Source organism: Nansenia antarctica (genome assembly GCF_963989245.1).
Source record: "Nansenia antarctica genome assembly, chromosome: 20".
Taxonomy (NCBI): domain Eukaryota; kingdom Metazoa; phylum Chordata; class Actinopteri; order Argentiniformes; family Microstomatidae; genus Nansenia; species Nansenia antarctica.
Genome location: NC_137693.1, coordinates 16,073,010 through 16,086,006, shown reverse-complemented (window position 1 = coordinate 16,086,006; position 12,997 = coordinate 16,073,010). Strand labels below are relative to the sequence as shown.

The following is a 12,997-nucleotide window of genomic DNA, read 5'->3' as shown; positions in this document are numbered from 1 at the left end:
CAGACAGTCACACACAGAGCAGCAATGCAGAAACCCAGACACTGTCCTTAACACTATGTACACACCTGCTGCTCCCACGGCCTTCTGGTTCATCTGGTTAAATGGACAATTATGTTTTGGTCAAAGAAATCATGGACAAAACTATATCTTTAAAACACATCGATCAAATTCATTGTGACGCATATGAAACCCATTGATAAAAGCATAATATGTCCTACAACATTTTCCCTAATTGAGAAAAGTAGATTTTTTTGCAATTCAAATGAGGTGTTGCAGGGGGCATAGATACTGATGCTTTGACACAGGTGCACTGAACAGTTAGGTCTGAATGGGTCATATGGAGTCATAGATGTACAGTTAGGTCTGAATGGGTCATATGGAGTCATAGATGGACAGTTAGGTCTGAATGGGTCATATGGAGTCATAGATGGACAGTTATGTCTGAATGGGTCATATGGAGTCATAGATGGACAGTTATGTCTGAATGGGTCATATGGAGTCATAGATGGACAGTTATGTCTGAATGGGTCATATGGAGTCATAGATGGACAGTTAGGTCTGAATGGGTCATATGGAGTCATTTTGCAATAGAGCACAGGAATGTAACCAGTGTCTGAGGGAATAGTAGCGAGTGCAGATTAGGGGGAATGTGCAATTCCATGTTATTGATTATCATAACAGTACCAATATCACTCACAACAACGTACCTGCAAATTAAAGATGCAAGGGTAGAGCCCCTATAGTGCCTAGGGGCAAGCTATGAACCAGGACAACACATATACTGTACAACACTCAACAATGACAACAATATTGCACTTCTGACACACACACACACACACACAGGTAAAATGGATACACCATAGACACCAATACAGATTCTCACAAATGCTTCAGACATAAAAACAGTGTTTCATCTTTCTTGCAGAATTCACTTCAGCTTGTTGCATCACTCTGTTAGATGAAATAAGAGTCACGATGATGACAGTTCAAAGGAGCCTGAACCCAGTGGAGACGCGTTCACAGCGTGTGCCTTCTGTTTTCTGTTCAAACAGTCCTTCAACAGAGTCTCAACCACATCAGACTGGTCCGTGTCACAGACAAACCTTTCAAAGCTCCTGTGGAGAACCGCCGTAAGCATGCGAGACTATACGCTCCACAGGCTGCAGACAGATGGCAGAACCAAAGCCATTGATAAAAAAAAAAATCAAAAGCTCCTCAAATGGCTGATTGATTGTGATCCTCCACAATCCTCCACCAAATTGCATGCAATGGAAAAGACATAAAACACTTGATAGTGAGAAGCACCATTAAAGATGGCAGCCATAAATAGGTGGATATTATGTAGCAGTGGCAACAGGAGGAAAACAAATAATAATCAAATAAAAAAACAGATAGATGAAGAGGAGTGAGGATGGAGGGAGAGAGGGCGTGAGATTAAACACTATCTGGCGCCATCTGCGTATGAGAGCTGGTACGCTGATATGTCCACGAGAGGACGAGAGAAGCAGCCATACTGCCTCTATCTCCAACCAAATAAACCTCTTAACTGGTTGCATCTTTTCACACTTTTCAAACATCCTCGGACACATTTGGCTCTGTGGGTTTCAAACCAGTGAGAATCATCCAGTAACGAATGCTGCTTTTTTAGTAAGAGAGTGATTCACTTTCCTCTGTTTTCTATGACTCTATTCATGGAATGAATTCCTCCCCCAGCATACCCCTTCCCGGAACCTGCGGTCCGCAGACATGGGAACTGCTATCCACCCCCTGCACCAACCTACGGACCTTTGGGGACAGAGCCTTCAGCGTGGCCGCACCTACTCTCTGGAACTCCCTCCCCATAGTGATCAGCAACGCCCCCCCCCACCCTGGACTCCTTCAAATTAGCCCTCAATTCTCCAAGGCCTTTGGCCCCTAGTCAATGTTTCAGTTTTGCTTTGTTTGTTGTTGCTGTTTTGTCTGTCTGACCATTTCCCGTAGAATTGTAAAGCGTCCTTGTTTTCTTTTGAAAGGCGCTATATAAATGAAAGTTATTATTATTATTATTATTATGGAGAATTAGCTGTTTGTTGTCGTTAACACTTCATTTAGAGGCGACCATCGCCTATCGCTCCTCTCTCATTCTCACCAGAGTGCTTATAGGTACAATAGAAGAGCTCTGAGTCTGAAGAGGGAGCGTGTGTCCTGTCCTGGGGATCTCTAATCACGCGGAGGATTCATTGATGTGAAAAGCGAATGTTTTGGTTAGCGGTCGGCCTAATCAACATATTGAAATAGTCCTATTCAGTCCTGTGAAAGTGATCAGCGCATCTGTCTGTCAACATGCTTTTAGTCACAGCACTAAGTGCCTGGGCTAGAAGAAAGGCGGGGGGGGAGAGAGAGAGAGAGAGATGGAGTGACTAACAGTCTTCTCTTCTCTGAGTACTGAACTAGTCACCTCCGACAATGCAGCTAACGCTCCATGATCGCTGACTGCCGTCTGAAAGCCCTCGCTGATTACAGCACCATCTGATCGCGCACGCACACTTACGTCACACTTAGTGTCCTGTAAGACTGACTAACTTTTATCTTGAGTTATGCTCGATTTATTACGCCTTTATTATGTCTGGTGCTGCAATGCAATGTCAGGATCCGAAGCCTACGAATTTTACTCCGTTATACTTGTGTAATGTGACGTAACGAATGAACTTGGAACTTGAAACTCGAAACGCACACACACACCCTGTGAATGGAGGGGCCTCCATTTTTGTTTATGAATATTCTAAGGCATTGATGAAAAGTGTAAATGAGAAGCATTAGAAGGAAAGGTCCAGACAAACACGCATAAAGGATGACAAAGGAGAACAGTTGCTTTAGGCGGGGGGGGGGGCTTTTAGAGGGCGGGCTCTAATGGAGGTTAGAGAGGAAAAGATGATGACACATCCTGTAACAAGGACTGTCACCTTGAAGCCAGCTCAAACAGAGAGCCATCGTTTCATAATTTCATGCCGATCGTTCTTGGAAGCTGATTTCTATCCTCCTATTAGCGGGACACATACCATCATAGCAGCTTATCTGTAGAACCAATCAAGCTTGGACGCCCCGCGTTGGGAGCCCTGTGGGACTGCATGTCCCAGGTGCAAAAGGCAGCTGAGGTGTGTTCTGATGGCACTGGGAAGGGACCGGGACAGCTTACCATGTTGGGGCAAGACAACAAGTCATGCTTCACTTGTGGTCAGCCGAGCCATCTTTGTATGTAGTGTCAAACATGCCTGTGTCAAAGAGATGACTTGGGCAGATAGTGATTTTGGAATGTAACAAGCATTCTGATAGGCTGATGGCATCATAGGCAATAATGCCCAGTGAATCAGCAGTGTTAGGAGAGTAGAGTTAGGCAGATATCTCAATTTGGCCAAAATATGACTTAGGCAATTATGCTATGAGGCTAACGATATGTAGAATCTCTGTTATGGAATATTTTCCTTTTTCAGTGTGCTATATTGCTCTAAGTGGGGGCGGGAGGGATAGGATGGGGGAGGGGGGTGGGGGAGGGACTGGTTTTTGTTTAAAAAATAAAAAAATGGAAGGAAAATATTGTTTTACTGCCCATTGCATGTTTTCCAGCTTGTCCTTCAATAAAAAACATTATTAATAAAAAAATGAATTTAAAAATAAAAACCACATAAAAGAAGGAAGGGCGAACGAGGAGACAGAGAGAGAGAGAGAGATTAAAGCCAAGGAAAGAGAAGAACGAGAGGTAGCCAAGTGTTCGACGAGAGAAGAGAGGAGTATACTTGTAAGGGGTGCGCCAGGACAACGGACAGGATTATAAGAGAGGAGTGTGTTCTAGATTTAAAGGGAGAGGCGTTGTGCGGGTGGGGGTTTAAGAGGAGGAGCGTATGGGGTTTAAAGGGGAGGGGAAGGTGGGGCTGCTCAGAGGGCCGTAGAGCTGGGCTGGGTGGGGGCTGGGCTGACTGGAGGAGCGGGTTCACTCAGGAGAAAGGCTCGTCTTCATGCAGGTCCTCCAGCTCTCCTTCTCTCCCCTCGCCACTGCTGCCCTTCCTGAAAGAGTGGAGAGACAGAGAGAGAGACAGAGAGAGAGAGAGAGAGAGACAGAGAGAGAGAGACAGAGAGAGAGAGACAGAGAGAGAGAGAGAGAGAGAGAGACAGAGAGAGAGAGACAGAGAGAGACAGAGAGACAGAAATGGAGGTAAAGAGAGAGAGAGACAGACAGACAGAGAGAGAGACAGAAATGGAGGTACAGAGAGAGAGACAGACAGACAGACAGAGAGAGAGACAGAAATGGAGAGACAGAGAGAGAGAGATAGAAATGGAGGTACACAGAGAGAGAGAGAGAGAGACAGACAGAAATGGAGGTACAGAGAGAGAGAGAGAGAGAGAGAGAGACAGAAATGGAGGTACAGAGAGAGAGAGAGAGAGAGAAGGAGATTAGTAAGCATAATTGTTGACCATTCAGCCTGCCATCACATTTTCATCAGCTTACAATGTTGTTGGGCGTGTGACAGTTTGGCTGGCTAACACTGTCAACATAATAAGAGTAATAAGAGTCATGATTCAGATGCAACAGACACCAATACTGTCAATCTTATGAATACATGTTCCAGAGAAGTCTACTACTCTGTCCATAGGACACGTGACGTGTCTGCAGTCTCCTCCTCTTTATGTCCTACGACAGGAGAGAAAGGAGCCACCTAAAATCTACAGTAATGGCTCCAGTCACTGCACTGATGAACGGACCAAAAACACCATCACACCAATATGTGTCACATATACAATATGTGTCACATTTGAATGACAACAACGACAACGACGACAACAACAACAACAAGACGTGTGACAAGGAGATGACAGAGAGCTCAGTGGGGAGGAAGGCTGTTCCCCTCGTTCCCTATGAACGGCGGAGGACAACTGGTTGTTCCCACGGTTACTTCTCGTATTGTTTTACGTGACTCTGTGTCTTTTGGTGCTGCAGAACAGGAACCTGCTGTGAACCAGTTCTAACGGAGTCAGGCCCAGTCTAACTGTAACACATCTGAACATCTGTCATGTGACTTTGAATCTTTTCCTGTATAATAAGAAAGAAAGAAAAGAAAGAAAGAAGAAAAGAAAGATGGAGGGTGGTTTTGACAGACAGTCTGCGCACAGCAGACAGCACACAACTTTACCTTAAGGAGGGGTGGAGCTTAAAAGAGGGGCGAAACGGCCATGCATCCCTGCAGCAGATAGAGTAGGGGAGAAAATGGAGACAAGGTCAGAGGTCACAGGGGGCGTGGCTCACAAGAGAAGGAGGGAGGGGCCATGGTAAATGGTAAATGGACTGCACTTATATAGCGCCGCCCTTTTTTGCTGCTCCAAAGCTGCTCCAAAGTGCTTTACAACGGCCTCTCATTCACCCATTCACACACACATTCACACACCAATGGCGAGGTAGGCAAGCTACCATGCAAGGCGCCGGCCCGCTCACTGGGAGCAATTTTGGGGTGTTCTACCTCCCGGTTCTACCTCCTGAGACACAGCCGCCCCACACTTCCCGGTGGGAAGGGCCAGAGATGAGGGGGCCATACTAACTCCACATGGCCTTGTCCTACTACGGCCCCTCTCAGCTGGTCTCAGAGACGGATGGTACTAGAACAAAAAAGAATAATAATTTTTAAAAAAAATCTTTGTTCTTCTATAACTGAGACTGCCAATGGCCCCTGGCCTGAGCTAGATGACTCTTCCTGCTACGACTGGTGGATTGATGATTCACTTGCTTAGTAAGTCGCTTTGGAATAAGGCGTCTGCTAAATGCCAAACATGTACTACCCGCAGACACTGATCTGAGGTCATCATACATTTTCCCCCTAGTGGTTAATGTTAGGGTTCTGGGAAGGTAAGGCTGAGCCCAGATCTGTGACTAAACGGACCAGGCTGTTATGTCTCTTATCCAGCGTTATATCAGGGTTCCTACAAGTTTCAACAAGTCAAATTTAAGACCTTTTTAGACCTTTTTTAGACCTCTTTGAATATAAATTTAGACCTATTCGCGACACCATGTGATGTTTTTTGTCATCCTCGAGGTGATGAAATTAGGGATTTCACTGCCACACAGACAAAAAAGGAAGCGAATTGGCATTTCTTTGGTTCCAGCTTGATTAATTTCCAAGTAAATAGATGTGGTCGGACTGATTTCCTTGCAGGATCTCATTTATAAAGACTTAGCACCTCATTTTTAGACCAAATAACTGAAATTTGGGTCCTTTTTTAGGCCTTATAAATCGGATCGCTGGATTTTAGACTCAAGGCTTTTTAAGACTAGTGCGGGAACCCTGTAGACACAGCCCAGCCAGGTCTGATTGCAGAGGGACAGTCAGACGGTCAGAGATGAGCCATTTCCCCCAACAGGGGGCAGTAGTGCTCCCTCTCAGTGATGCACAGGGCATCTAGACACATCCACGTCACTTGTGAAGTTAGCAGCCCCTCCCCTCCTAGCCTTGTCCATCAGAGAGACCCTCCCCTCCTAGTCTTGTCCATCAGAGAGCCCCTCCCCTCCTAGCCTTGTCCATCAGAGAGACCCTCCCCTCCTAGCCCTGTCCATCAGAGAGACCCTCCCCTCCTAGCCTTGTCCAACAGAGAGAGAGAGACCCTCCCCTCCTAGTCTTGTCCATCAGAGAGAGAGAGACCCTCCCCTCCTAGCCTTGTCCATCAGAGAGCCCCTCCCCTCCTAGCCTTGTCCATCAGAGAGCCCCTCCCCTCCTAGCCTTGTCCATCAGAGAGAGACCCTCCCCTCCTAGTCTTGTCCATCAGAGAGACCCTCCCCTCCTAGCCCTGTCCATCAGAGAGAGACCCTCCCCTCCTAGCCCTGTCCATCAGAGAGACCCTCCCCTCCTAGCCTTGTCCAACAGAGAGAGAGAGACCCTCCCCTCCTAGTCTTGTCCATCAGAGAGAGAGAGACCCTCCCCTCCTAGCCTTGTCCATCAGAGAGCCCCTCCCCTCCTAGCCTTGTCCATCAGAGAGACCCTCCCCTCCTAGCCTTGTCCATCAGAGAGAGAGCCTCCCCTCCTAGCCCTGTCCATCAGAGAGAGAGACCCTCCCCTCCTAGTCTTGTCCATCAGAGAGACCCTCCCCTCCTAGCCTTGTCCATCAGAGAGACCCTCCCCTCCTAGCCTTGTCCATCAGAGAGAGAGAGACCCTCCCCTCCTAGCCTTGTCCATCAGAGAGAGAGAGACCCTCCCCTCCTAGCCTTGTCCATCAGAGAGAGAGAGACCCTCCCCTCCTAGTCTTGTCCATCAGAGAGAGAGAGACCCTCCCCTCCTAGTCTTGTCCATCAGAGAGAGAGAGACCCTCCCCTCCTAGTCTTGTCCATCAGAGAGAGAGAGCCCCTCCCCTCCTAGCCTTGTCCATTAGAGAGAGAGACCCTCCCCTCCTAGCCCTGTCCATCAGAGAGAGAGAGACCCTCCCCTCCTAGCCTTGTCCATTAGAGAGAGAGCCCCTCCCCTCCTAGCCCTGTCCATCAGAGAGAGAGAGCCCCTCCCCTCCTAGCCTTGTCCATCAGAGAGAGAGAGACCCTCCCCTCCTAGCCCTGTCCATCAGAGAGACCCTCCCCTCCTAGCCTTGTCCATCAGAGAGAGAGACCCTCCCCTCCTAGCCTTGTCCATCAGAGAGAGAGAGAGACCCTCCCCTCCTAGCCCTGTCCATCAGAGAGACCCTCCCCTCCTAGCCCTGTCCATCAGAGAGAGAGAGACCCTCCCCTCCTAGCCCTGTCCATTAGAGAGAGAGCCCCTCCCCTCCTAGCCCTGTCCATCAGAGAGAGAGAGCCCTAGAGAAATGCTACAAGGCAACGAAAGAGAAAAACCACCGGTCCACTCTACACAATGGGGGATTATGTCACACAGGTGGTAGTAAATGAGTTAAGTGCAGCTAGCTACATTAGACTGTCACATAATACACATCAGATTAGTGTTCAGAGGCCATCGGAGAGGTAGACATAACAACAACATGTACAGCGCAATGACCTAACCCAGAACAAGCAAACAAGAAGATTATTATATTATGGCTTCCAAAAACACAAAACACAGGTCACGGGTCTTGACAACAGGGCGCCCAGAGAGAAAGTAAGTGGCGGAAGGTTCTGGTATGATGGTACTAACACTAACTGGCAGCTCCTGGGTTTACCTGCTGTCAGACAGAGATGTGAGGGGTGTGTGAGAGGGTGTGTGTGTGAGGGGTGTGTGTGAGGGGTGTGTGTGAGGGTGTGTGTGTGAGGTGTTAGGGTGTGTGTGGGGTGACCAAGGAGCCTCTGCTCCAGACGGGAGGGACAGAGGTGATATGGGGTGTGAGTGTGAGGGGTGTGTGTGAGGGTGTGAGTGTGAGGGTGTGTGTGTGAGGGGTGTGTGTGAGGGTGTGTGTGAGGGTATGTGTGAGGGTGTGTGTGAGGTGATATGGGGTGTGAGTGATGTTGAGGCGTAGGTTCACTCAAAAGGGGCAAAGGTCAAAGGGAGGTGAACAGAGGGGGTGTAGTGTTGGACAGGAGACAGAGGGGGTGTAGTGTTGGGTTGGAGGGGGTGTAGTGTTGGGTTAGAGGGGTGTAGTGTTGGGTTAGAGGGGTGTAGTGTTGGGTTAGAGGGGTGTAGTGTTGGGTTAGAGGGGTGTAGTGTTGGGTTAGAGGGGTGTAGTGTTGGGTTAGAGGGGTGTAGTGTTGGGTTAGAGGGGGTGTAGTGTTGGGTTAGAGGGGTGTAGTGTTGGGTTAGAGGGGGTGTAGTGTTGGGTTAGAGGGGGTGTAGTGTTGGGTTAGAGGGGTGTAGTGTTGGGTTAGAGGGGGTGTAGTGTTGGGTTAGAGGGGTGTAGTGTTGGGTTAGAGGGGGTGTAGTGTTGGGTTGGAGGGGGTGTAGTGTTGGGTTAGAGGGGGTGTAGTGTTGGGTTAGAGGAGGTGTAGTGTTGGGTTAGAGGGGTGTAGTGTTGGGTTAGAGGGGTGTAGTGTTGGGTTAGAGGGGGTGTAGTGTTGGGTTAGAGGGGGTGTAGTGTTGGGTTAGAGGGGGTGTAGTGTTGGGTTAGAGGGGGTGTAGTGTTGGGTTAGAGGGGTGTAGTGTTGGGTTAGAGGGGGTGTAGTGTTGGGTTAGAGGGGTGTAGTGTTGGGTTAGAGGGGGTGTAGTGTTGGGTTAGAGGGGGTGTAGTGTTGGGTTAGAGGGGGTGTAGTGTTGGGTTAGAGGGGGTGTAGTGTTGGGTTAGAGGGGTGTAGTGTTGGGTTAGAGGAGGTGTAGTGTTGGGTTAGAGGGGTGTAGTGTTGGGTTAGAGGGGGTGTAGTGTTGGGTTAGAGGGGGTGTAGTGTTGGGTTAGAGGAGGTGTAGTGTTGGGTTAGAGGGGGTGTAGTGTTGGGTTAGAGGAGGTGTAGTGTTGGGTTAGAGGGGTGTAGTGTTGGGTTAGAGGAGGTGTAGTGTTGGGTTAGAGGGGGTGTAGTGTTGGGTTAGAGGGGGTGTAGTGTTGGGTTAGAGGGGTGTAGTGTTGGGTTAGAGGGGTGTAGTGTTGGGTTAGAGGGGTGTAGTGTTGGGTTGGAGGGGGTGTAGTGTTGGGTTAGAGGGGGTGTGGTGTTGGGTTGGAGGGGGTGTAGTGTTGGGTTGGAGGGGGTGTAGTGTTGGGTTAGAGGGGGTGTAGTGTTGGGTTGGAGGGGGTGTAGTGTTGGGTTAGAGGGGGTGTAGTGTTGGGTTAGAGGGGGTGTAGTGTTGGGTTAGAGGGGGTGTAGTGTTGGGTTAGAGGGGGTGTAGTGTTGGGTTAGAGGGGGTGTAGTGTTGGGTTAGAGGGGTGTAGTGTTGGGTTAGAGGGGGTGTAGTGTTGGGTTAGAGGGGGTGTAGTGTTGGGTTAGAGGGGTGTAGTGTTGGGTTAGAGGGGGTGTAGTGTTGGGTTAGAGGGGGTGTAGTGTTGGGTTAGAGGGGGTGTAGTGTTGGGTTAGAGGAGTGGTAGTGTTGGGTTAGAGGGGTGTAGTGTTGGGTTAGAGGGGTGTAGTGTTGGGTTAGAGGGGGTGTAGTGTTGGGTTGGAGGGGGTGTAGTGTTGGGTTGGAGGGGGTGTAGTGTTGGGTTAGAGGGGTGTAGTGTTGGGTTAGAGGGGGTGTAGTGTTGGGCAGCAGACTCACATCAGCAGGTTTCCAGGTGCAGACATGGACCTCTCCTCCCTCCGGCTGGGACACTCAAAAGGGTTACTGAAGGATCGCTTCCTCAACATGGCCTTGACCAGGATCTGACACACACACACACACACACACACACACACACACACACACACACAGCATCAAATCAGGTGGTGCATTATACACACACATACACACACACACACACACACACACACACACACACACACACAGTTAGAGGGTCCTTACCACGGCAGACAGGCTGGGGACAAACTTGACAGAGTTCTGCACCTCCTCCTCGGTCACCTCCACCACGGTGCAGTGTTCCTCCTCCAGAGGGAGCGGGTCAGAACCCTCCAGGGTCACCCAGGGGTCCATCTGACCCAACGGAACACACAAGGGTAACTTATGAGCATTCAGCCATCACACAGCGCAATGTGGTACTGTGACCCAAAGCTTACACTACTGAGCAAGCACAACTTACCCTATGTAGAGTTTATAGGCTATATATGACTGCATCTGTCGGCAACCAATCAAAATGTTCAGACTTTCATTCTGAAAAATGTCAAGAAATGTCAACATTGTTGAAAATCCATGACATGCTCGCTAGTCGAACCAAAACATTGCAATGCCATGGATTCGGTGAGTAATCCCCACTACTCTACACTAACGAGCTAATAGTGGGGATTACTCACTGAATCCATTGCATTGCAACGTTTTGGCTCGACTAGCGAGGGCGTCGTTGATTCTCAACAATGTTGACATTTATTGATATTTTTCCGAAGAAAAGTCGGAACATTGTGGTTGGCTGACGACTTGTTCCCCGCGTTCACCAGCTGCTGTCACATAGAAACACACAGGGACCACGAAGTGGGCCTGGCGAGGTACTGTCACTTTTCCAGCTTTTTCTTCCAGGATCTCGAGCTCCCAGATCCTGTAACACAGGTCTGTAAAGACTGTCTGTCTGCTGGCAGGCTTGGCCAGCTGTGACAGGGGACACGGCCCCACCGTGCCCCAGACAACAAGGCCAGGATGTCAGGGTTTTCTTTAATCAAAGGTCTGGCTAGTTAGGGCTTCCTCTCTCTGTGGTGTCAAGGGCTTTGTCTGGGCTTCTAACCCCAGCAGGTAGTGTAAAAGGAGGGAGAGGGGGCAGGGGAGGGGGGGGGGGGGAGGTGATGCTGTGCCTGGCAAGCTGGCTAACGTTAATTAGCCCCTTTCCACAGACACCAGAGACAGACACACACACACACACACACACAATCTCTGGAGGGAGGGATCGTCTGACGTCAGATCAGATTACAGCTCCCTCTCCATCGGAGGTACTGCAGGGACGGGGTGTTTCAGCCTCCACCGCTGGTCTGGGGACTGAACTATCCTGTCCTGCTAAGCAGAGGTGTTTCTGTGACTGTCTGGTCGTCTCTCGGGACAACAGGTTCAGTCACGTTCATGACCTACAGCTCCATAACCAGTCCAATTGTGTTGAGATAATGTATCCAGGTTAGCTCCAAAGACCAGTCTTTTTTTTTGCATTTATTTTTTCTTTATTATTTCAACATCGTCAAGGTATAGACAATACAACATTTTGCCAAATACATTTTGATTGTCAGATATCCCTCTACCCACACCCCTATCCCCCCAACCCTCTCTCCACCTCCCAACCCTCTCTCCACCCCTCTCCACCCCTCTCCACCCCTCACTCCACCCCTCTCTCCACCTCTCTCTCCACCCTTCTCTCCACTTCTCTCCACCTCTCTCCCCTCCACCGCCAACCGACAGAACAATACAGACATGTAATACAGACAGGTTTAGCAAGTGTAAAACCCCTATTTAGCCAGAAGATCTTTTTAATCAGAAATCAAACGGGTCCAGATTAAAATTGTGTTTGGTCGTGCATCTTTGATTCTTGCTGATGATACTTCCAGGTAAAAAAAAAATGTCCAAAAAGCTCAGGAACCAGTGAGTTTTTGAGATATCATGAGGAGGTTTCCAACACTGGACTACCATCTTCTTTGCTGCAGTCAGACCAGCCAGCCAGACCGTGCCTTCTCTCTCTCCATCCATGTTGTTTCCGTGAGGGAAAGGTGGGAGTCGTCATCTAGAAGATGTACTGCAGGATCCATTGGCAGTTGTACTCCTGGTAGTTCTATAAGGTTTTAATAACCTTCCCCAAAAAATTCAAAAGACACTCCCATACAACATGTATATGTTGTACAATATGGCGCAGGAGGTAGAGCCGCCATCTAATGATCGCAAGGTTGGCAGATCGGCGGTTCGAGCCCCGGCTGGCCACATGTCGAAGTGTCCTTGGGCAAGACACTGAACCCCAAATTGCTCCCAGTGAGCGGGCCGGCGCCTTGCGTGGTAGCTTGCCGCCATTGGTGTGTGAATGTGTGTGTGAATGGGTGAATGAGAGGCCGTTGTAAAGCGTTTTGGATAAAGGCGTACCAAACCCATTCTATGTCTAATTCTCAGTGTTAGATATGCTCTATGACAGAACTTTTACTGTATATACTGATGATTTGGATTTTTCAAAGCACTAGTAACTCACAGTAGCACAGTAATGATCCCCAATTGCATCCCAGTCTAAGTCTTGTCCCAGTTCAGACATATCTCATATCTCTATCCCAAGCTGTCACTCCTGAAGTAGGCCTATGTCTCTGGGAGTTTAGATGATCATAGATATATGACACTATCCGTTTTGGAGCAAACTGTATCCATCTTAAAATAGGATGTTCTTTTAAACCTGACCCCCAGGGAACCCTGGAGGCTCTACAGGCTGACCTTATTCTGAAGCAGAAGAACAGAGAGTTCTTATCAATATTGTATTGAGAGACGAGCCTTGTTAATGGATGGTTTCCCCCCAGATAGAAGGTGATTATGGTTCCATATCAGAGACG

At 48.9% G+C, this 12,997-nt stretch overlaps 1 protein-coding gene across 1 annotated transcript in view; it reads right to left on the bottom strand.

Annotated features, from left to right (window-relative positions):
• Positions 1-3,434: 3,434 nt before the first annotated feature.
• Positions 3,435-12,997, bottom strand: part of camkk1a (calcium/calmodulin-dependent protein kinase kinase 1, alpha a) — a gene marked incomplete at its 5' end in the record, with an annotated part of 53,684 nt that continues 44,121 nt past the window's right edge. Inside the window, 4 exons of the mRNA XM_080549394.1 lie at positions 3,435-4,041; positions 5,166-5,213; positions 10,107-10,210; positions 10,350-10,478. Coding sequence (XP_080405520.1) covers positions 3,972-4,041; positions 5,166-5,213; positions 10,107-10,210; positions 10,350-10,478 — 351 coding nt within the window. The 3' untranslated portion in view covers positions 3,435-3,971. The remainder of the gene's footprint in view (positions 4,042-5,165; positions 5,214-10,106; positions 10,211-10,349; positions 10,479-12,997) is intronic.